Here is a 23,812-nt window from a genome sequence, read left to right on the forward strand (position 1 = left end):
AAACACATGCAAACAAAAAATTGTGTAAGTAATATAACTGGGGACGCAACTAAAGATGAAAATAGCTCCACGGACATGAAGGGCACAAAAAGGGGTCAACTGCGAAATTGTTAAGCAAAAATTGTTATCGAAGTTAGGCCAAATTTCTATTGTGTACTTAGAGCAAGCGGAAAGGACAAATCTTACAGCAAGGATAAGAAATATAAAATATATTCCCTTTTGATATTCTGATTAAGAACCAAGGTAGATACCTTCACACTGAAATCTATCGTAAACCCACTGCTACAAATAGCTTACTTTTAGCCCAAAGCAATCATCCTCACTCTTTGAAGAAAGGAATTGCATATGGACAATTTTTACGTTTACACAGAAACTGTTCCACAAATTCAAATTTTGACTATCATGCTACTAAGATGAAAGAAAGATTTCTTGCTCGTGGTTATTCTAAAAAATTGGTTAAGAGCTCACTCAGTAGAGTGAAAAAGCTCAAAAGAGAAGAAATTTTATTCTCTAAGGGTTAAAAAACGGTTGAACAAACCCATTTCAGATTTATTACACAATACAACTCCCATTGGGATAAAATTTGTTTTATCCGAATTGGCATTTTTTACTTGCGGATAAAAAACTGGCTGGTAAAGTGGGGGATCGTCCTCTGCTGACAGCCAGAAAAGCCATGAGTCTAAAAGATTGGTTAAAAGTCACTTTGTTAAAACTCAAAAACAGAATTGGCTTACTATGCGCCAATCCCATAAGGGTAGTTTTCCTAGTGGTAAATGTGTCTCTTTTGTAGCTATATCAGTAGGACTGAAACTTTTTCAACTGGTGGTAAAGTTTACCGTATAAATCACCCGATTAATTGTCAAACTTTTGGAGTCATCTATCTTTTATCTTGTCCTTTGCCCTATGTTTTAAGTACGTAAGACAAAACGTCAGTTCCTTGACAGAGTAAGAGAACATCAGGATGATGTTAAAAACAATAAAGAAACTAGCAGTGTTGCACATCATTTTCTGATATGTCATAATTCCAATTTTGAATTACTGAAGTTTATTTGGATTGACATTGGGTTGATTCATAAAAGAGGAGGAGATCAAGACAAATGTCTCCTCCAAAAAGAAACTGGCTGAATATACCGTTTACATACATGTGCACCTTTTGGGTTAAATGAAAAACTTGAATTTGCTTCTTTTTTGTAATACCCTTGAATTGGTATTACTAATATTTCTTTCTAAAGTTTTTCTGTCTGGTTAGTCTTTTGATGAGTTTTGCATAAATACAATTTATTTGTATACAAATTATCTCTTCAGATTATGTATTTTACTTTTTAATAAGGTCTGATCTTCTGCCACTGTGGGCTTGTGGACTAGGACAGTTTCAATTTAACAAAACAGTTAGATTTTTCTAGGCTCTAGGTTCGAACCTCCTCTCCAACAAGGAAAAAGGTTTTTTTGATGGAACTTGCTTTGCTTTATTTATTTTCCAATTATTTGGGATATGTACTTAATATTTCTTTAATTACCCAAATCTCTGGGATTTACCTGCAAATTTATTTGCCTGATTTAATTGGCAAAAGGGTCTCTAGAGTTATTGGCTTTAGACTCCTATTATATGAGGTTTCCCCGGTATAGATGAGTGGGTTAAGACTAGTGTAGCTAGTGCTTTTTAGTTATCATAGTTTGAGGTCTAAGGTTACTGCGGTCTTTATAAACAAATTTATTTATATTTGTTATCCTTGCTGTATGATTTGTCCTTTCCGCTTGCTCTAAGTTCACAATTGAAATTTGGCCTAACTTCGATAACAATTTTTGCTTAACAATTTCGCAGTTGACCCCTTTTTGTGCCCTTCATGTCCGTGGAGCTATTTTCATCTTTAGTTGTGCCACCAGTTATATTACTTACACAATTTTTTGTTTGCATGTGTTTAAAAGCGCCTTGTTTTTATTATTAAGTTTATGTTATAAAGGAATCCTGTATATATTCTATATAATTAATTATTGTTTTATTGTTGCATTCACATTTTCATTATTTCCTGGAGGCGTGATCCAATTTGGCCTATAAAAGGCCGAATTTAGGACTATGACGTCAGCCCTGAGGAAGTCCCTGTCAGTCAAGGGGATGAAACGCACGTAGGCAGTTGCAGCAGCTGATCTCTCTGATGAGACGCCTACTTGTGGGATTTGTCTTTGCTTCTGGAAACCAAGGAGTGCCTAAAGTGACTTAACGCTTGTTTTCAACTTCAAAGTTTACCGTATTGCAGCAGCTTTTTAAGGATCCAGCATTTGCTCATATTGAAAGACTGTGAGTGCACGGAATATATTGTATTTCATATAGGTAGTGGAAATTTACATCTCTCTTTTCCTCCCGCTAAACAAGTGGTTGCCTGGATTGAATTCCTCACAGCCGGTCTGGAAGGACTGATTGTCAGCTTTCTTTTTCTCATGCTGTTGATTTACAACAATTTGTATTACGTTGTTTAAATTTGCTGCGCAATACCTATCTCTAAACACATAGATCCTATGTTTACATCATGACAGTGTTAACCCTTTCATTTGGGACTGTCCTCTGATTTTGGGGTTGTGTTTGAGATTTGGTATAGTGGATTGCTGCATATGTTATTGTAGCTTGCTCGACAACAATCATTCTTTTGTATGTCACTTTTCACATTATTACTCATTTGTGGTTTTATTTTGGCTTCATGTTAAAGTGAACTACATAGATCCTCAGTATATTATTATGAGAACATAACCCTTATATAACAAACAATTTTGGGGTTGTCCTCTGATAGAGGTGTTATAGGTTCACTATCATATTAAGCCACTTTATAAGTCATGCTTATATTAATGACTAATTTTCCCATGAGACGTCTCTTAGACATCAAGTTCTTATTAGAAACTTTTATATATATATTTTTTGCTTTCTGTACATAATAAACTATTGGCGCTTTGAACACATGCAAGTGATCAAGTCTCTATTCTTTGTATCCACCAGGCTCCACACTCAGCTATCTATATATATTTAGGAATTTATTTATATAGATATATATCTTTTTCTAATGTGTAGTGGAGAGTGCTGAATTCCCTATCTTTGTATAAGGATTACTTATCCTTATTCTCTTTATCTGTATATTTTTTTGATAATATTTCCATAGGGTCTGCACCTCTGTTATAATTTATAGATATATTCATATTCATTTTTTTACAGCTTCCTTATCTCCATTTTTTATTAGTTTAATATAGTTTAATTTAAATATAAAGGTAAGTTTAAATGTATTATAAGATAGGGATAAGTTAATATTTAATATAAAGTTAGCGGGTTGTTAGGTTTAGGGGTTAATAGGTTAATTTAGTTTATGGCGATGTAGGGGTCTGGCGGTTTAGGGGTTAATACATTTATTTAGTTGTGGTGGGCTCTGGGAGTGGCAGGATAGGGGTTAATAACTTTATGTAGGTGGCAGCGGTGTAGGGGGCGGCAGATTAGGGGTTAATAAGTATAATGGAGGTGGCGGTGGGCTCCGGGAGTGGAGGAATAGGGGTTAATAAGTTTATTAGAGTGGCGATGGGCTCCGGGAGCGACGGTTTAGGGGTTAATAAGTTTATTTAGTTGTGCGGGGTCCGGGAGTGGCAGGATAGGGGTTAAACAGTTTAGGATAGTGTGGGTATTTAGTATATAAATAAAGCTGGAAAAAATCCAAAGAGCAGCAAAATCGATGACTGTTAGTTAATAACAGTCTGCTGCTCATCGCCCCGTACTTGGTGCACATCTTTTTAACAGCTTTTTTGTTAAATATGGAGAGCGTATTCAGGTCCGTGGCAGCGATGTTAGGCAATGTCAGGCGAGCGTATAGGTCCCGGCGAATGCAGCACAGTTGACCGAGTTGATAAATAGGCCCATAGACTTAATGAATAAAATCTACTCTCTAGTACACACTAAAGGAAAAAAGGTGATTAGTACTGAAAGTACTGGAGTCCAATTATGAACTGAAATACAAGTTAAAGGTACACTGAACCCACATTTTTTCTTTCATGATTCAGATAGAGCATGCAATTTTAAGCACCTTTCTAATTTACTCCTATTATCAAATGTTCTTCATTCTCTTGGTATCTTTTTTTGAAATGCAAGAAAGTAACTTTAGATGCCGGCCCATTTTTGTTGAACTACCTGGGTTGTTCTTGCTGATTGGTAGATCAATTTATCCACTAACAAACAAGTGCTGTCCATTGTTCTGAACAAAAAAAATTAGCTTAGATGCCTTCTTTTTCAAATAAAGATAGCAAGAGAACTAAGAAAAATTGATAATAGGAGTAAATTAAAAAGTTGCTTAAAATTGCATGCTCTATCTGAATCACAAAAGAAAAAAATTGGGTTCAGTGTCCCTTTAAGTAAAAATAGGTTGCAGGACTTTTAGAGTCCAGAAGATCAAGTGATCAGGAGGAAGAAAACTGTTAGATCGCAGAGCTGAATAGAAGGTTAATCTCCCATACTATTTACAAATAAAACGTATGCAGCATGGAGGAAAAGTTAATATTCTTGAGTTTAAGGTTCAGAGAAACTTCCATTGCAAAAGATCGATCCTGAGTAACCTGACTATAGAAACTATACCTCAGTAAGAGTGGAGTTAGCAGATGTCTCAATCAATGCCGGAGGTTGAATATTAGGGATGGGCGAATGTGTTTATATTCAAATTCGAATGTTAGAACGAATGTTATTGTAGAAATTCAATTTACATAATAGAATGTTGATAAGAACGAATATTCTTAAAAATTTGATTTTCGAATGTTATTTAGTTTTCGAATGTTACATTCGAATTCGAATGTCACATTCGAATTCAAATGTCACATTCAAATTCGACTGTCACTTTCGAATTCGAATATTACATTTATAAAACACAATTGTAGACTATAAACACTATTTCAAGTTCGAATGTCACATTCGAATCGAATATCACATTCGAATCGAATATCACATTCGAATCGAATATCACATTCGAATCGAATATCACATTCAAATTGAATATCACATTTGAATTTGAATATTACATTTATAAAACACAGTATTAGACTAGAAATACTATTTTGAATTTGAATGTCAGATTCAAATCGAATATCACAAATATCAGTTTATTATTTACTATATAAAGTGCAGTGTTTACATTATTTAGTTGTTAGCTGTTTATACCGAGAAGTGTACTTAGAATAGAATAGAGAGGCAACTAGATCTGCTACTACCTTAAAAGCAGCTGCTACCATTTCCAAAAGACAGGAGAGTTGGAAGGTATTGCGGACAGGACCAGCAAAACAACTGATAGGTGTGGTTCACAGCAAGGTATGCTGTAGCTTGGCGATATCCAAGCACCTCCCTACAGGTGCTTCAGGCTTTTATTAACAGAGTAATGTAAGGTTGGAGTATGAATTAAAGAAACAGTGGCATGGAACATGACAGGCACTTTAAGTGCCATTTTTTTCCAAATACCCCACATCTCTTCACTTGTTTATATTTTTTTATATATTTTAAAGAACAGTCCACTTTATTTGGAGGGCAATTTGGGCAACGTTTTATCATTAATCAGAGGTCTGACCTCTGGTTAATTGCGCTTAGTGCAAAGTGAAATTGTGAGCTTGCGGGAGCATTGACCAGTCACTTGTAATGGCTAGTTATTTAACGTGAGCTTGTAAACAGGCAAATTGACCCCTTTACGGGTGCACATTAAAATAGTGCTCCACTTGTAATCTAGCCCAAAATTTTAATTACACACCATATACACAGAGGGAAAGAGCAAAATATAATGAAATCCCTTTTAATGCGGAGATCTATTCTACCACTCTAACCAAGTGTTTTTTAATGGTACTTAACCTAACATTTATTAATTTCAAATAATTCAAATATGACTAACGCAAGGCTTTATAGTATAGTTCCCACATATAAACACACTAGGAGAGGACTTTTTTAACTAAACTGATATGCTTCATCCATTATTTAAAATAAAAAATGTTCTTACTTGTAAATATTAGCTTTTTTTCAAAAATATATTCCTTTATTAGCATGGAAGAAAAGAAAGAAATGCAATTTCTATTCTAGTTATAATTCTTTACAGCAATGTCCCTGATCTTTTAAAAAGTCAGTTATACTAGAAAAGAAAAGCGGGCTATAGACAAATAAGCATTATGTTAGTTGTAAAAAAAGAGAATTGCCTGGTATTTCAGGCATGGGGGCCTATCTATCAAGCTCCGAATGGAGCTTGATGCCCCGTGTTTCTGGCGAGCCTGCAGACTCGCCAGAAACAGCAGTTATGAAGCAGTGGTCACAAAACCGCTGCTCCATAACCTGTCCGCCTGCTCTGAGCAGGCGGACAGACATCGCCGGAAATCAACCCGATCAAGTACGATCGGGTTGATTGATGCCAGTCTGTAGGGGGCGGCGTTGCACCAGCAGCTTTCAGCGAGGTCTGGCGGACCTGATCCGCACTGTCGGATCAGGTCTGCCAGACCTTCTTAAATAGGGGCCATGGGCTGTCCTTCTAGATAGAATTAGATTGATATACTGCAGGAAAAGTACTTTTTTGTGAAAGGCACAATATGAGGTAAAAGAGGTTACACCATAAGTACCACGTCACAGAGTAATCCCTCCCCAGGTGCACACTTCTATTTCGTCATTTTATATAATCAAATCAGAGTTTGAGGTTTTCAACCCATTATAATTCATAATTCTCCTATTTCTTTACAAATCTGTACAATGAGTTCATTCTTTTGATGTCACAGAGCTACTGAAAAAATAGAATAAATGCAAGAGGGTTAACAAAAAGGGAACCGTGATCACTTTATATATGCAGATTAATTTATATCATATTGTCAAACCTGTCTATAGCATCATTCACTATTTCCCAATCTTTTGGTTAAACTTTTTTTCAGGTGATAACTCATGAAATTTAAAAAGGAAACTACAGCTTTTGCTGTTTCCCTACTAGGAATGTTTTCAGTGGCACAGAAATCCCTGAACAAATGGAAGATACATTTGCTTGACTAAAAATCGTTAATATTCAGATATATAATCAAACCTGCTCTCAACAATTTTTATTTATAATAAACAATGAATACATGATAAATAATACTTGTAGTACAAATCAAAATACCTCACAAGGCAGAAGAAAAAAGAAAACAATACAAATAAATAATAAGCAGGTAAGCACTTGTATACAGAAATAATTCAATATAGCAACTGTACAGCAGATATTGGAGTTATTAATATAAAAATCAAATAAAACAAAATCTTATATCCTAATCCATGAATTCCTGTCTTATTGAAATATTTAGCTACTAGTCCTAAAGCCCGTGTACACGGGCCATTTTTTGCAGTACAGCGGTCCCACCCCTTGCTCTCTCTCTTTGTCCCCCTCTCTTTTGTGCTCTCTCTCTCTGTCCCCTTTTTTTGTGCTCTCGTTCTCTGTCCCCCTTTCTTTGTGCTCTCTCTCCCTCTCTCTCTGTCCCCCTCTTTTTGTGCTCTCTCTCTTTCTCTGTCCCCCTCTTTTGTGCTCTCTCTCCCCCCTCTATTTTGTGCTCTCTCTCCCCCCTCTCTTTTGTACGCTCTCTCCCCCTCTCTTTTGTGCTCTCTCTCCCCCCTATCTTTTGTGCTCTCTCTCCCCCCTCTATTTTGTGCTCTCTCTCCTCCTCTCTTTTGTGCTCTCTTTTGTGCTCTCTCTCTATCCCCCTTTTTTGTGCTCTCTCTCTATCCCCCTTTTTTGTGCTCTCTCTCTTTCTCTGTCCCCCTCTCTTTTGTGGTCTCTCTCCCCCCTCTATTCTGTGCTCTCTCTCCCCCCTCTATTTTGCTCTCTCTCTCTCTCTCTCTCTCTCTCTCTCTGTCCCCCTCTCTTTTGCAAAGTGTACTGACCAATGTGGATGGGAACAATTTAAAGGTTATTTACTTTACTTACTGGGAAGAATAAGGGTGGGGGTTGTGTTTGGATTTTGTCTCACATAGGTATAGCCAGGACAAAAGAAAAGGGAAGGGCAGTTTCAGCTGAACTGCAGCTATCAGTTTCCCTGAATAGGCTAGCTCAGGGATTGGCCAGGAGGGGAAGGGGGTTAGGGCAGGAAGAAAAGGGATTAACTGCCTATATAAGTGCTTGCATAATGGTTGAGCTCAGAAATAATTATTTTCTTTTCCCCTCCCTAGAAACATCAAAGTCTAGCCCAAGGAAGAGGTCACGTGCAAGAGCGATCACAAGCAACACGGCTAAGGGCAGATGCTGTGGTGTTTCCGCCACTCAGAATAAGACCGCTCGTGTAGCGCCCCTTAAGGTTTTTTTTTTGCCACTATCTATCTTGCTATCTTTATTTGAAAATCAGGAATGTAAAGCTTAGGATCTGGCCCATTTTTGGTTCAGCACCTGAGTAGTGCTTGCTGATTTGTGGCTAAATGTAGCCATCAATAAGCAAGCTCTATACACATAGCATCTTCTTTTGACAGACTTGCATTTTAGCCCCTAATAACTTCACGGGAGTGACAACAATGTTATCTACATGACACACATGAACTAGCGCTTTCTGGCTGTGAAAAAAATTGTTAAAATGCACTGAGGTAAGAGGCGACCTTCAAGGGCTTAGAAATTAGCATATGAGCCTACCTAGGTTTAGCTTTCAACAAAGAATACCAAGAGAACAGAGAAAAATTAGTGATAAAATTAAATTGGAAAGTTGTTTAAAATGGCATGTCCTATCTGAATCATGAAAGTTTAATTTTTACTATACTGTCCCTTTAAAGAATATTTATTTTTTCTCGTACCCCAAATAAAGTCAAGCATAAATTGATTAAAGAACTGTACATCTTTATTTCCTAGATTGCACAAAACTATGCTGAGGGTGGGCTGAAGGAAACGAAATAAATGAACTTTGCCTAACGTTGACTTACTAAATAGGAATTCAAAAATAATGTTCTTTCTTTACAATCCATATCTACAAACACTGTTACATTAGAGGTATTCTTCAACCTTCTTAAAATGATACTAATGTGTAAAGATTGTACAGGGCTATATGAAAATGTTATGTGACCCCATTTATGTTGTGTTTCAAAGTTTATTGATTTATCAGCAATGGTTTAAAGGCTATGGAAATGTGACCATATTTATATTTTCTTGACATATTTGCAAGAAATTAAAAAAAATACAGCAGATTTTCCTGAGGTTTCAAAGATTTAGTGCGTTGTGGTTTATGTCAGTCAAGTTACCTAAACAATTTTGAAGCTTTTTAATGAATGACCAAAACATCTACATGTACAATGCATCTAAACATTAGTATGTTTGTTTTATGAGTACAGAATAATCTCTTTAGATATTAAAAATAGAAATAGCTTATATTAAATATTTGTTCTGCACCTAGAAGAATTCAGTGAAAAATAAATAAGAAATTAAGATAAAAAGACACCATTGAGATATGTTAACCACTTAAAAATAATGCCCATATCAAATCAATTATGTATTAGAATTACTTTTCTTGTAGTACATAAGCATGACTTTTTCTTTGTAACTGAGATGACATATGATATAAATTTATACTGGCAAACAGATAAGAAGCTTTGCATAATAACTGAAATATAATCTGTGCAAGCCTCAAATGACATGCCTCAGTCACTTACTGCAAGTGACTCATACCTAGTCCTGAAAATAATGGTTTCCTAGGGTCAGTAATACCCAAAGGCAATACCTAAATAAAACAAAAGCATGATTGCTTGCATGAACTGCAGTCGACATCTTCAAAGCTTGATTTAACAGTTTTTGTTCTCTTTAATGAAAGAATTATAAAATGTAAAATGAAACATAAATTCAAAGATAATAGAACATAGATGTTTAAAGGGATCCTAAACTGGAGAAATAAAATGCTTTATGTTAATGGAATTGTTTATGGGCAATACTGCTGCTGTGCACGCTTTTTGATGGACATCTTTAGAAACCTTTTTGTTTTAATGTTTTGTTAGCATTATATCAAACACACTTTAAGGGATAGCTTACCAAATAATAATCAGCAATATTGATACAGACATGTTTATCTTTTATTTTCTACCACTGATATCCTTTTAAGAGCCAAGCAATGCTAGTTTACGTGGTTTATTATGGTGGGAGGGACAAGAGATGAGGGCATAACTTGGCTGATGGTGCTTTGAGTAGGGGTAGGATGGAATAAAGATTATCAATATTGGGTTAACTGTCATACTTACTTGAGTATTATATGCTTCTCTAAATAAGTGGGCTTTCAAAAAGCATTTAAATGTATGATCAGTGGAAATAGGGTAAGTGAATCTGTGGAAAAAAAAAGCCTTGCAGGTGGATATGGGAAAAGACAATTTCTAAAGAAAAGTACATTGTGAAATGAATATAGTGGAGTATAAAAAGTAACACAAACTAGAGCAGAGATATGGGTCTCTACTTATTAAGGAATGTGCAGACAAGGTTTCAAACAGGGAATCTGTCTGAACGCCTTGTAGGTCTCTGACACAGCTTTGGCTGCCAGAATTTGACACTGTACAAGCAAATGATTGTGAAACCCTATCCCCTGCTCTTGTACAACCAGTGCATTCAGTCATTCTGTCACCAGCTCTCATAAGAGCAGTGCTTGTCAGTCACTCAGGGTGAATGAGACCAGGTTCTTTGACATGAGCGAGCCTACATTAAAATACCCTGAAGCTGTTTATGCTGCTTCATAAATGGGGGCCACAGTATTAATCTCTAAAGGAAGTGATTAGCTTGCCAAGGGAAATGGTGTAAATAAAATGGAGCAGGGGGCTCAAGATTAAATTGTAGGTATAGATCTTAAAACAGTAGAAACAAATATTTACATTTTCCTTGTGTGGAGGATCTGTTTAGTGTTGGTTCTGCAGTTTTAAGCAATTCTTGTAGCTTTGCTCCGTTTGCTTTCAGTTTAACTCTGATTTAGCTCAGTATGCATTCACTGCTTGAAAACTTTGCACTTGCCATGTTTGTACTAGATGAGGATAAGGAAGTCTAGGCGTTCATCTTTTTAAAGGCCAAAGACACATAAGATTAGCCACTTTAACACGGATGAGTCAATTTGTTGCAGCAACAACACTTTAGTTATAATGTTATAAAGGTATATGCCCATTCTATATACACAAATGTACTCTGGATTCCCTGAATCAAAGATCTTACAGTTTCTACAGTAGTATAGATAACTGAATAACACATGAGATTATTTGCATAAAAGCATTTGCCATGCTACAGTGATTCAATAGGCCTAAAGCAATGGCATTAGAAATAATAATAATTTGAAGCTACCAAAAATGTAGGTTGAGAATTCTTTAATGGTAGCATATTCCAAAAAATGCAAAAAAAAAAACATCAAAAAAATAAATAATACATTTACACATAATAATAGTATTATATAATGCTTGGGAAGGTAAGAGGGTACATTTCCAAAGTATAGCAGAATTCAGAAGCAGGGGTATAAAGAAATAATAGATCATGTATACAAGCATAAGTTAAAAAAAAACAGCGTTCCATTTAAATGTGAGTTGATAGAAAGACAGCTAAGAGAAGATGGGCATTATGGGCATCCAGGGCAATACTTGAGCCAAGGCAGTGCTTAGTTTATCCTTGTGGAGACAGCTAGAGATATACCAAAATAGGAAGTCTTTGAAAAAGTGAGCAAAATATCCCTTAATTCATTGGACATGGATTATGCAACTAAACTGCCAAAAAAAAAGTTGAACAGCCATTTAAATAGTAACAATCATCCTACTCTCATAAGTAACACCTGTATGTAAGAGATCTGTGTGTTCTGGTGCTGGATGCAATGGCAGCTAGTACAGGAGTAGCACAATTGGTGCATGGTGTACTAGCAGTTGGGGTAGGAGTGGCACAGCCACTACTGGATTATTATTATTAATTATAATTTTTTGGATGGAGATGCAAAATTTGGCAGTGCTGACGCACTTGCAGCTGGTGCAGGAGTGGCAATATTTGTACTTAACACAATAGCAGCTGGGGCTGGAGTGCCAATTGGAGGGACACTATTACTGTTGCACTGCTGACTCTTCTATTAACCCTTGACATGATTTTAGGACCACCACCCTTGTTCTTCTTTGTCTGTCTCATACATAACCTGTTCTATGGAAAGCAAAGTATACAGCAAGATTAGTGATACAATTTTTCATTTTAACTAAACTGCATATATTTAGCAAATAAGAGTAATTGCATTCCAAAGGATAATAGGGATGACTCCAGTGTATTTTTAAGTATACCTTGTATTGGACTGCTTTATATACCTAACACAGATAGCAAAATAAGCAATTTTCTGTACAACAGTTAGTATTTTTTAAGGTAAATCCAGTAAAATATCTACAGTGATTTATTTTATAATACAGATTTAATATTTTAATATATATTTTATTAGATTAATCAATTATAACTTTGTGTATTTTCTCCTAGATAAATAAGATATTTGGCTTGACAAACAGTTGTTTTTTGATATACTAAAATAGTGTTATTGAGAAGGACATCTTTATTTTCTTTTGTATTATCTTTACAAGATTATGACTGTTTTCTTAGATATCAATATATTTTTAAAATTGCTCAATGTCTATTGCACACAGACTTGGCTTTAACCAATTAGAAGAGTCAGGCAAAAAATGTATTATCCAATGGCAACCTTTTTATTAGTCTCAGTTGGAAGAAGACTGATGGGTAGATTTACCAATGTCTGTCGGACATGATACGCTGTAGCGTATCATGTCCGACAGACATCGCTGAATGCCGACAGCCTACGCTGTTGGCATTTATCAAAGCACAAGCAGTTCACCAGAACTGCTTGTGTAATGCCACCCCCTGCAAAATCGTGGCCAATCAGCCGCTAGCAGGGGGTGTCAATCAACCCGATCGTATAGGATAAGGCAGATTGAAGACCACAGCCTCAGAGGCAGCGGACAAGTTATGGAGCAGCGGTCTTCTTCATAACTGCTGTTTCCGGCGAGCCTGAAGGCTTGCGTGAAAACAAGGGGATCAAGGGCCAATCTACCCCTGAGACTGCACTATAAAAATAAAAGGTTTAGTAATTACAAACAGGTACAGAAATTCTATTAAGAAAACAGGCCATCTCATTTAAATGCAGATGTATGAAAAATAAAAATAACAAACAGTCAGATTTTTATATTTTATAGAAATGGTGTAATTCACTTATAACCTAAATTAACAATGTCTTGTCTAAAAAATGTATTTGCTAATAAATATGTATTATATATATTTAAGAATGTTAAGTAAACTATTATGGTGTATGCAATATGCAATATAGAGCATGTAGTCAGTGATGGAAGACGACCATGGTGGGATGTTAGAAGTAGGAGAAGCAGATGCATACATAGGACATGAATATATATGGTCATATTTATAATGTTAGTATGGTTTATTATGTCCATTAAAACATTTAATAAATGTCTGAACAAACTGATCATCAAAAGCAGGTGCCTTTATTTACATGAAGGAGGGGGAATGTTTGGTTATGTGAGTATATTTTTTATTGCTTTCATCTTAGGTCTAAAAGGAATAGTTTAGTGAAAAATGAAACTTTCATGATTCAGATAGAGCATGCAATTTAAAGCAACTTCCTAATTTGCTCCTATTATTATTTTTCTTTGTTCTCTTGGTATCTTTATTTGAATGAAAGCTTAGAAGCAGGCTAGTTTTTTTGTCAGCACCTGGGTAGCATTTGCTGATTGATGGCTACATTTAGACACCAATCAGGATTCAGAAAGTGCTTCCCAGGTGCTGAACCAAAAATGGGCCGGCTCCTTTGCTTACATTCTTGATTTTTCAAATAAAGATACCAATAGAACGAAGACAAATTTATAATAGGAGTAAATTTGAAAGTTGCATGCTCTATCTGAATCATGACAGTTTCATTTTGACTAGACTATCCCTTTAAGCTTGATGACTGAGTGGTCAGTTCTCATCCCGTTGTGCAGGAATGTGTGAGCTGAATTTTGAAATGTGGTGAGAAAAATAATTTAAGTTTAATGAACCACCGAACAGGACTATTATTCAAATTCAGTATTAGATACAAACTGTCACCATTTTTCAAGTTCTTGCACAAAAAATGTTTACACATCCTAGATGATTAAGAAAACTGTATATTAATACTATTTGTTATGAGTATACATATTAATTGTATTATTACTATCAATAGAATTCAATTTAGTATTAGTAAATATATTAAGCATTCTTGTCTATAATATATGAGGTGTTCCTGTTAGATGAATAAATGATTATACGTCTATGAAAACATTTTACTGGCAGCCGCAGACAACTAAAATAAATAACATACCATTAAATTAAGTACAGGAAACTGATGGCAAAAAATCAACCAATAGACATAAAATATCTTAAAAATAATTTATTTGTTTTATATTTCCTTTTAACCAAAAAATCGTAGGTACAAAAATTTCAATACACAAATTATCCATGAAAAATATGGATGTAATGAACACACTTTACATAAAGTACAGCTAGCAGAACATTTATCTTTCTATGGTGCTATATAAATGCATTTTTTATATCTCTATACTGTTTTTGCTTTTTTTGTTAATTAAGTGCCTTGTTATGTTTTAAAACAATCACATAGCAATAGAGCTAATGAAGGTAACGGCCTGAAAGCACAATATGACTATTGTTTAAAAAAATAGTAGGACAGGTCAGGGTAAAGAACACACATAGCAAATAGCAGAAACTCTTGCAAAGTATGTTCAGCAAATCTATGAGTGAAAACACATTTGACTTCAAGGTATCCTATTCAACTAATGCATGTCAAGAACCTTGCTGCATTAATACACTGTCTTGCATAATATAAAACAATATCTTCATTTTCCAGGGTCCAGATTAATTTAAACATTTTACAGTTTTCTTAATTTTTTACTTATTATTAAAATGATTTAGTGAAGTTGAAGGTATTCATTATGTTCCAACACCAAGAATGGTTATGCACAATACAAGTTAAGTTGTATTCAGCTTCAGTTTGTATCAAGGCTATGGTCTTTCTTTTCTCTCTTGCAGCATTTCAGACTTTCAAATGACGTTTTGTTTCATAGAAGCAGAAGAATCCTTGTGGAGAAGGATTTTGCAGTGTCATAAGGATTCATTTAATTTGCAAAATGTTATGATCAGCTGTGATTCCTAGAAGAGAAAATCATTATCAGTAATTGCATACTTGATAAACTATATATATACTGTATATATATACACACACACAATACCCCACTTTACAGCGCTTCGCTAATACAGCGCTTTGTGGAGCTGAAGTTCAACCTCCAAGGATTTTGAAACAGTGTTGTAATCATTGTGATATTGCAAGAAAAGTGTCTGGCACCATTTTGTTATGCTTAGTTCACTCTGTTTACAGCATTACAGTGCAATCTGTGTCTCAGTGTTTTTCTACAATAATTGTCACTATTTTACAGGTACAGTATTTATTGAATACTGTGCTGTGCTAGTGTTAAACTAAATGTAGCACTATTGCACCCCTAATATATGTTAGTTCAAACATGTTTTCAAGTCTTTAAACACACTGGCAAGTGAAAAGAAAGCTAAAACTGCCTTGTTTCACTTTAAGGTGGTTTTCACTTTACAGCGGGGCCCCGGTCTCTAACCCGCTGTATGAGCGGGGTATACCTGTATCTATCTATCTATCTATCTATCTATCTATCTATCTATCTATCTATCTATCTAATTTTACAAGGATGTATATATAAATACCAATTCTTGAACTCTTTTTACTGATAGGTATTTCTTTTTTCAAGGATAATTAATATATACAAACTCATAAAATGTCTTACTTTCCACAGCGTGAAAAGTTTATTTTCTTTCTTTCATTATTTTTTAAGCCTTTACTAATGCACGTTTTAAAAACCAAAGCAAAAGATAACATGATAACATAAATGTAACTCAGCAGTAGAATATCCAATAGTCCAATATCAAAACTGCCTTACAAAATACAACTGCAAATGATTAGTATACATATTGTAATTCTTAAAATAATGAACTATATAGATACAATAAAGATAAATAAAAATGCTTTTTATTTTTTTTAAATATAATTATTGTATGAAATAAATAAAACAATTTCATGATCATTTTTCTTCTTGTTTTATTTTTTATTGCATTCTATACAATTATTTATTTAAAGAATTATTTTACAAGATTACTTTGCTAAGTTTTATAGCATGATCAACAACCCACAAAGGTTTATCCCCATCTGTAATACAGTAGTAATGAACGGTATAAATATTTGAATCTCAAGAGAGTAGGTATGGCTTTCTAATTTATGTATGTGGTTCACTCCTGCCAGCTCTATTTTTATTTACTAGTCTGTACCATAACAGTTTTTCTTGATTCATATTTATTTATTCTTTTATACTGTAATGATGTATGTATTGTGTTAAGAAATTACAAGTTAAAATAAACAGGTAATAACTGAATTATAAAGCACTTTTCTCAAAGCACTTAGCTCATAGGCTTCAGCTATTTACTTTTAATTGGCAGTTATTAGAAGCTAATTTAATGTTACCCAGAAATCAACCTTAAAATCATTAAAGGTTGGGTCACCACTGCTGAGACTGCAACTTGCAACCTAGAGTTTGAACAGATTTAGTAGATACTACACTTAGCCACTTAATCAGTTGAGTTTTTTTACCAGATAAAGGAGAAAAACAACTAATTAGATAGCAGAAATATTCTGTTTTTTTTGTGAAAATCTTGGACAGGTATTGGGTTATCATATTGAAAATAAAATAATTTGAATGTAAGAGTATGTACTAGTAAATGACAATAAATGTATGAATAAATATGAATTCCCCATTGTATAACTGATACCTCTAATTGAGACCTCAATATAAGAAATTTTAGTCAACATACCTAAAGGACACAATCTGATATAAAAAACAAAAAAATAAAATAGATATGTTAGGGTCCATTGATTTTTGTCTAGGACTCCATCCCCAGGTCTTTTTAAAACTAGCACTCATGTAGACTCACCAACAATCCCATTGTACTGCTAGGGTTTGGAAAGATACCTCTTACTTTTCTGAATTGGCTCTTTATGTTAAAGGGACAGTCTAGTGAAAATTAAACTTTCGTGTTTCAGACAGGGCATGCAGTTTTAAACAACTTTTTAATTTACTTTTATCATCAAATTTGCTTTGTTCTCTTTTTATTCTTTTCTGAAAGCTAAACCTAGGTAGGCTCAAGCTGACTTCTAAACCATCGAAAACTGCATCTTATCTCAGTGAATTTTGACAGTTTTCAAAGTTATACAGCGCTAGTTCATGTGTGTCAAATAGATAAACATAAATAACTCCACAGGAGTAAGCACAATAAGTCAGCACTGATTGGCTAAAATGCAAATCTGTTAAAAAACTGAAATAAGGGGGCAGTCATTGGCTTAGATACAAGGTAATCACAGTGGTATAAAGTATATTAATATAACAGTGTTGGTTATGCAAAACTGGAGAATAGGTAATAAAAGATCATCTATCTTTTTAAACAATACACATTTTCAAATAGACTGTCCCTTTAACACAGGAATTGGAAAGATATGTATTACAAGAAAATGATTTGATTCCTTAGTAAAGATCTAGAATAACAAGCAAAGTCTTACCGGGCAGTTGTTGGTTCAATTCTAATTGAAGAAGTTGGAACTTGTTCACAATGAAAAAAGTTTTTCAGCCACCAGCACTTCTCAATCATTTCTGGCAAACCTGCACAAAATGTATAGGCCAATAGTTATTTACTAGTGCTATGTCAAAAATTAAAATAAATGGTCATTCTATTTATCAAAAAGGGCAAATAACATTGGCATCACATAAAAAAATCTTTGAAAGCTGAATATATTTTTTTATTAAAAACATTTATTTTGTTAACTTGAAGATAATATTTGTTTTCTTCACTTATATTGATGGTTAATATCACACATTTTAACTTACATGACCCAAACAGAGTGTACAATTTAAAACAAAAATAGCTTTCAATAATAAAAAACTCTCTGTTCCATGTGCACACCTTGAGCAGTATAGTACAGCAATGTTTGCAACAATGTTTGTAAAACTGCTATACATATAGTGCTTAACCCACAGACACACTTCAGTACACTCTTATAGAAAGGGAAAATGTTTCAATAAAGGATACAAAGAGAAAGAGTGTTAAATTGTATGCTCTATCCGAATCATGAAAGGTTATTTTGACTTGCATGTCCCTTTAAATATAGCTGTAGCTGATAAATGTAATTGCTGTGCTATTAAAGTTTGCTTATTTAAATTAACTGAAGAACAATTAAAACAAACTTTGTATTTTACCAATGATTGGATAAGAAAAACATTATTTTATTATACATAGTATTTTATTATACATACTATTCTATTTGTTATCTAAACTGACTCTACACAGCTACGCATTCTGAGTTATTGTATATGCTATAGATACTTTGCTATGAAACCTAGAAAGTACTATTAAATGACAAGCCCCTTAAGGCAACAAAAAAGCAAATACCTTGATATGACTTTTCTTGATCCATTGGGAGCCCTTGTTCTGAACTACTGGAAGAGCAAACACTAGACTCAGAATTAAGCCGTGCTAAAGATGAAAAAAAACATTTATTAACAAAGAAAACTTTATCATTTGCATTCTAAACATACAGTGGTTAGATAATAAAGTTTTTCTTGTTCTTTAAAAACTTCTGTAAATAAATAATATATATTTCTTTTAGATAAGCTTACCTCTGTAAAACTGATTTTTTGCTAAAAGGCAACCAGCTGACGGAACAGATGCCATAGTCCCGATACAGGCAACGCTAGTATCAAGAGCTGAGCAAAATGCAGCTAAACTGTACCTAAGAGACAAAAAGAACAGAGACAATTATATTTAATTACACAACAGTACAAAACAGAACAGACTGCACTTTGAAAACCTGAAACTCAAATATAATAGTGACATGTCAGAACTACAGACTACGCAGATGGTTCTAGGTCATTTGAGACATTAGCAACATCAAAATTAAAATATCTGGCAAATTAGTTAAATGCATACACATATTTAAGCAATAAAAGTAATATGCCTCATGTAAAATACATGTTACTTTTATATAAAAAGATGCAATCTATACATTTATTAATTATACCATGTACTTTACCTTCTGTAATTTGTCCCCTGATGAGATTTAAATGCAATTTGTATTCCATGTGCTGAGATAAATGTATAAATAATAATACAACTCAAAGTTACTTATAATGCTTAGCGTTCTGCAAGAGAAGCTAACAAAGTTTGTGGAACTCTGCAGTCTGAATGTAGAGGCAGGTTTATATAGAGTGACTACAGGGAAATTTGATCTAAGTAAGTTGTTGCCAGATAGTGGGAGGGTTTTCAGAACAGTGTGTACTGACGATTGCTCATTTTGACATCAGGGATAATTTTAATAAAGAGGTCAGTACATTCTCCCAAAGAAAAGTTTATCTTGTTTTTGCATAAATAATCATATTTAGCTGAAACTATTACATGTTGTAGATAACACAATGATAGTGTGTACACAATTATGAAAGGATTCATGCAACAGACTGGCCACATTAATTAAGTATTCAAAACAACTTATAAGAATAAAGGTTATAATTTACTGTTACTTTTGTCGCCCCCAGGATTCCGGCTTTACTAATCTTTCCAGCTTTTGCCAGTTCATATGTTATTAAAAGCAACTGATTCACAACAGAACACAGACTTAGTAGATCAGCTGCTTTTGATATAATATAGGAACTTGTGAACCTAGAGAAGTGTTTCTCAACTCCAGTCCTCAGGATCCTTAAGAGGCCAGAGTTTCATTATATCTTAACTAGAGCACAGGTGAAATAATCATCTTAAAGGGACACTGAACCCAAATTTTTTCTTTTGTGATTCAGATAGAGCATGCAATTTTAAGCAACTTTCTAATTTACTACTATTATCAAATTCTCTTCATTCGCTTGGTATCTTTATTTGAAATGCAAGAATGTAAGTTTAGATGCCGGCCCATTTTTGGTGAACAACCTGAATTGTTCTTGCTGATTGGTGGATAAATTCATCCACCAATAAAAAAGTGCTGAACCAAAAAAATAGCTTAGATGCCTTCTTTTTCAAATAAAGATAGCAAGAGAACGAAGAAAAAATTATACTAGGCGTAAATTAGAAAGTTGCTTAAAATTGCATGCTCTATCTGAATCACAAAAGAAAAAATTTGGGTTCAGTGTCCCTTTAAGTGTGAGAGCAGGTTAGTAACCATGGTTACTGATCAGCTGATTATTTTACCTGTGCTCTAGTTAAGATATAATGAATATCTGGTCTGTTAAGGGTCCTGAGGGCTGGAGTTGAGAAACACTGACCTAGAGAGGCTGGGGATTTCTTTTAAGTTGGGATGACTGGAGAGACCTCAGTGAATTTTGCTCCAAGTCTCTAAAACCTGAGACAGCTTTTAAAACACTTAGGGCTAGAATACAAATGGTGCAGTATTTAGCGTTTTCACTTGAGTGTTAACACCGACAGAAGTAATATTTATTGCATGTGTGGTTCACTTGTGCATTACAAGTTAAAAGTAAAAGATTTGCGTGGAAGTGAAACCGGATGTGCGCTAACTTCAGCACCTCGGATATCTCCTCATAGTCTTCAATGGAGAGCATAGGAGAAAAAAAACACTTATCGCTTGCGTGCTAACCTGACAGGGGCTATTAATATTTTACATTACAATGTTCTTCACATACAGGAAAATGTTATTTTTATTTTAAATAAATATTTTTATCCAAATCTATATACAGGTGAAACTCGAAAAAAATTAGAATATAGTGCAAAAGTTAATTTATTTCACTAATGCAACTTAAAAGGTGAAACTAATATATGAGATAGACTCATTACATGCAAAGCAAGATAGTTCAAGCCGTAATTTGTCATAATTGTGATGATTATGGCTTACAGCTCATGAAAACCCCAAATCCACAATCTCAGAAAATTAGAATATTACATGCAATCAATAAAACAAGGATTGTACATAGAACAATATCGGACCTCTGAAAAGTATAAGCATGCATATTGTATGTACTCAGTACATGATTTGGGCCTCTTTTGCAGCAATTACTGCCTCAATACGGCGTGGCATGGAAGCTATCAGCCTGTGGCACTGCTGAGGTGTTATGGAAGACCAGGATGCTTCAATAGCGGCCTCCAGCTCTTCTGCATTGTTCTGTCTCAAGTCTATCATCTTTCTCTTGGCAATGCCCCATAGATTCACTATGGGGTTCAGGTCAGGCGAGTTTGCTGGCCAATCAAGCACAGTAATCCCATGGTCATTGAACCAGGTTTTGGTGCTTTTGGCAGTGTGGGCAGGTGCCAAGTCCTGCTGGAAAATGAAGTCAGCATTCCCATAGAGCTCGTCTGCGGAAGGAAGCATGAAGTGCTCCAAAATCTCCTGGTAGATGGCTGCGTTGACCCTGGACTTAATGAACCACAGTGGACCAACACCAGCAGATGACATGGCTCCCCAAATCAACACAGACTGTGGAAACTTCACATTGGACTTCAAGCATCTTGCAGTGTGTGCCTCTCCATTCTTCCTCCATACTCTGGGTCCTTGGTTTCCAAATGAGATGCAAAATTTGCTCTCATCAGAAAAGAGGACTTTGGACCACTGAGCAACAGACCAGGTCTGTTTTTCTTTATCCCAGGTAAGACGCTTCTGACGTGGTTTGTTGTTCAGGAGTGGCTTGACAAGAGGAATACGAGATTTGAAGCCCATGTCCAGGATCCGTTTGTGTGTGGTGGCTCTTGATGCACTGACTCCAGCCTCAGTCCACTCCTTGTGAAAGTCCCCAACACTTTTGAATGGCCTTTTACTGACAATCCTCTCCAGGCTGCGGACATCTCTGCTGCTTGTGCACCTTTTTCTTCCACACTTTTCCCTTCCACATAACTTTCTATCAGTGTGCTTTGATACAGCACTTTGGGAACATCCAACTTCTTTTGCAATTACCTTTGAGGCTTTCCCTCCTTATGGAGGGTGTCAATGATGGTTTTCTGCACAACTGTCAGGTCAGAAGTCTTTCCCCTGATTGTGATTCCTACTGAACCAGACTGAGAGACCATTTAAAGGCTGGTTCAGTCTTTGCAGATGTTATGGCTTAATTAGCTGATTAGAGTGGGACACTTTGAGCCTAGAATATTGCACCTTTTCACAATATTCTAATTTTCAAATGTATAGCTATACCTGTATATCTATTCCTACAGACATATACTGTAGGTATAGATATATATTTTACATTGAAATCATGATATAAATAATGCTTCTCTCTGTGTGTGTATATACTGTATATATATATATATATATATATATATATATATATATATATATATATATATATATTTAATAATACAAAATTAAATTGTTTCTATGTGAAGAAGATTGGAATGTAAAATATGAGTAACATGCTTCGGGTGGCACACTTTAGGTTTAACACGGTGTCGAGTTAGCGCACATAAAAAATTAGTTATCTTAAAGCACGTTATTGAAATATTAAAAGAACAGTCTACTCAAAAATAGTTATTGTTTAAAAAGAAAGATAATCCTTTTTTTACTCATTCTCCAGTTTTGCATAACCCACACTGTCATATTAATATACTTTTTTACCTCTGTGATTACATTGTATCTAAGCCTCTGCAGACTGCTCCCTTATCTCAGTTCTTTTAACAGACTGGCATTTTAGTCACTCAGTGCTGGCTCATAAATAACTCCACGGGAGTGCACACAATGTTATCTATATGGCACACATGAACTGGTGCTGTCTAGCTGTAAACAAAACTGTCAAAATAAACTAAGATAAGAGGTGGCCTTCAAGGGCTTAGAAATTAGCATATGAGTCTACCTAGGTTTAGCTTTCAACAAAAAATCCCAAGAGAACAAAATATTTGATGATAAAAGTAAATGGAAAGTTGTTTAGAATTCCATGCCCTATCTGAATCATGAAAGTTTAATTTTGACTAGACTGTCCCTTTAAATATGAAATATTGGAGGCGGGGCTTGGAGCCGTTCAAAGATGGAGCTGTGATTGCAGAGCTCCGTGACCTACTGCTCAAATTTGGGGTAATAAACCACAATACGAGTCCCCAGCACCACTACGGACCAAGGTGACAGTGTGAGGAACACACAATGGGAGGATGGAGGGGCTAACAGAAAGCGCTACAAGAATCTGACAGCGCGAAAGCAGTAACGGATAGTAGCCGGACGCCATCTTGCCCACGAGGTAAAGCGGGATGCGACTAATAAAAAGCTGATAGAAAGCACCACAGCAACTGACCCGCAACGGAGGGACACCGGCACTTCACCGCGGACATAAGGAGAAAGTCCGACAACCAAGTAAGGCTTGAGAGGCATAAATGGCCATATTTCACACAGATTACTAAGGGAAAGAACTCGCCTACAATAAAGGCAACATTAAGAAACGAAAGTACATATGCATTTAAGTGCTGACTATAAGCCTATATGAATCAAGAGGGGTGTGCAGTAAAAGTTCTCTTTTGAAAACACAAGAAAGAACATAGCATTTCAGTGAAGCGAATGCAACCTGTACCATTCTCAACTAAGAGGGGTCTGCCAAACCTAATGTTTAAAAGTTTAATAACATGGCGCCAAAGGCATACTATATGACAATCATACTTCAGTGTGGGACATTGTGTTTTAATCACTAGGTATTGATGTAAAATAATCCAGCCACCTTAAGATTGATATGCAGAGGGCAGAGAAAAGCTGCACAAGGCTGCTACACAGA

General features: G+C 35.1%; 1 protein-coding gene across 1 annotated transcript; it reads right to left on the reverse strand.

Annotated features, from left to right (window-relative positions):
* Positions 1 to 14,370: 14,370 nt before the first annotated feature.
* PPDPFL (pancreatic progenitor cell differentiation and proliferation factor like) lies at positions 14,371 to 19,322 on the reverse strand. The gene is made up of 5 exons (XM_053715032.1): positions 19,168 to 19,322; positions 18,755 to 18,867; positions 18,528 to 18,611; positions 17,641 to 17,740; positions 14,371 to 15,161 (listed from the first exon to the last, which is right to left on the reverse strand). The coding sequence occupies exons 2-5, from the start codon at positions 18,807 to 18,809 to the stop codon at positions 15,149 to 15,151; spliced, it is 252 nt and encodes an 83-aa protein (XP_053571007.1). The 5' UTR covers positions 18,810 to 18,867; positions 19,168 to 19,322; the 3' UTR covers positions 14,371 to 15,148.
* Positions 19,323 to 23,812: the final 4,490 nt, after the last annotated feature.

This window comes from Bombina bombina, chromosome 5, assembly GCF_027579735.1.
Source record: "Bombina bombina isolate aBomBom1 chromosome 5, aBomBom1.pri, whole genome shotgun sequence".
Lineage (NCBI taxonomy): Eukaryota > Metazoa > Chordata > Amphibia > Anura > Bombinatoridae > Bombina > Bombina bombina.

Bases quoted from the DNA above. Each gene is read 5' to 3' on its own strand.
- PPDPFL (XM_053715032.1), bottom strand. From the start codon at position 18,809: ATGGCATCTGTTCCGTCAGCTGGTTGCCTTTTAGCAAAAAATCAGTTT. The intron at 18,612-18,754 runs GTAAGCTTATCT...TTTCATCTTTAG, and splicing joins AAAAAATCAGTTTTACAGAG to CACGGCTTAATTCTGAGTCT. The intron at 17,741-18,527 runs GTATTTGCTTTT...CATTTTGTGCAG, and splicing joins TCAAGAAAAGTCATATCAAG to GTTTGCCAGAAATGATTGAG.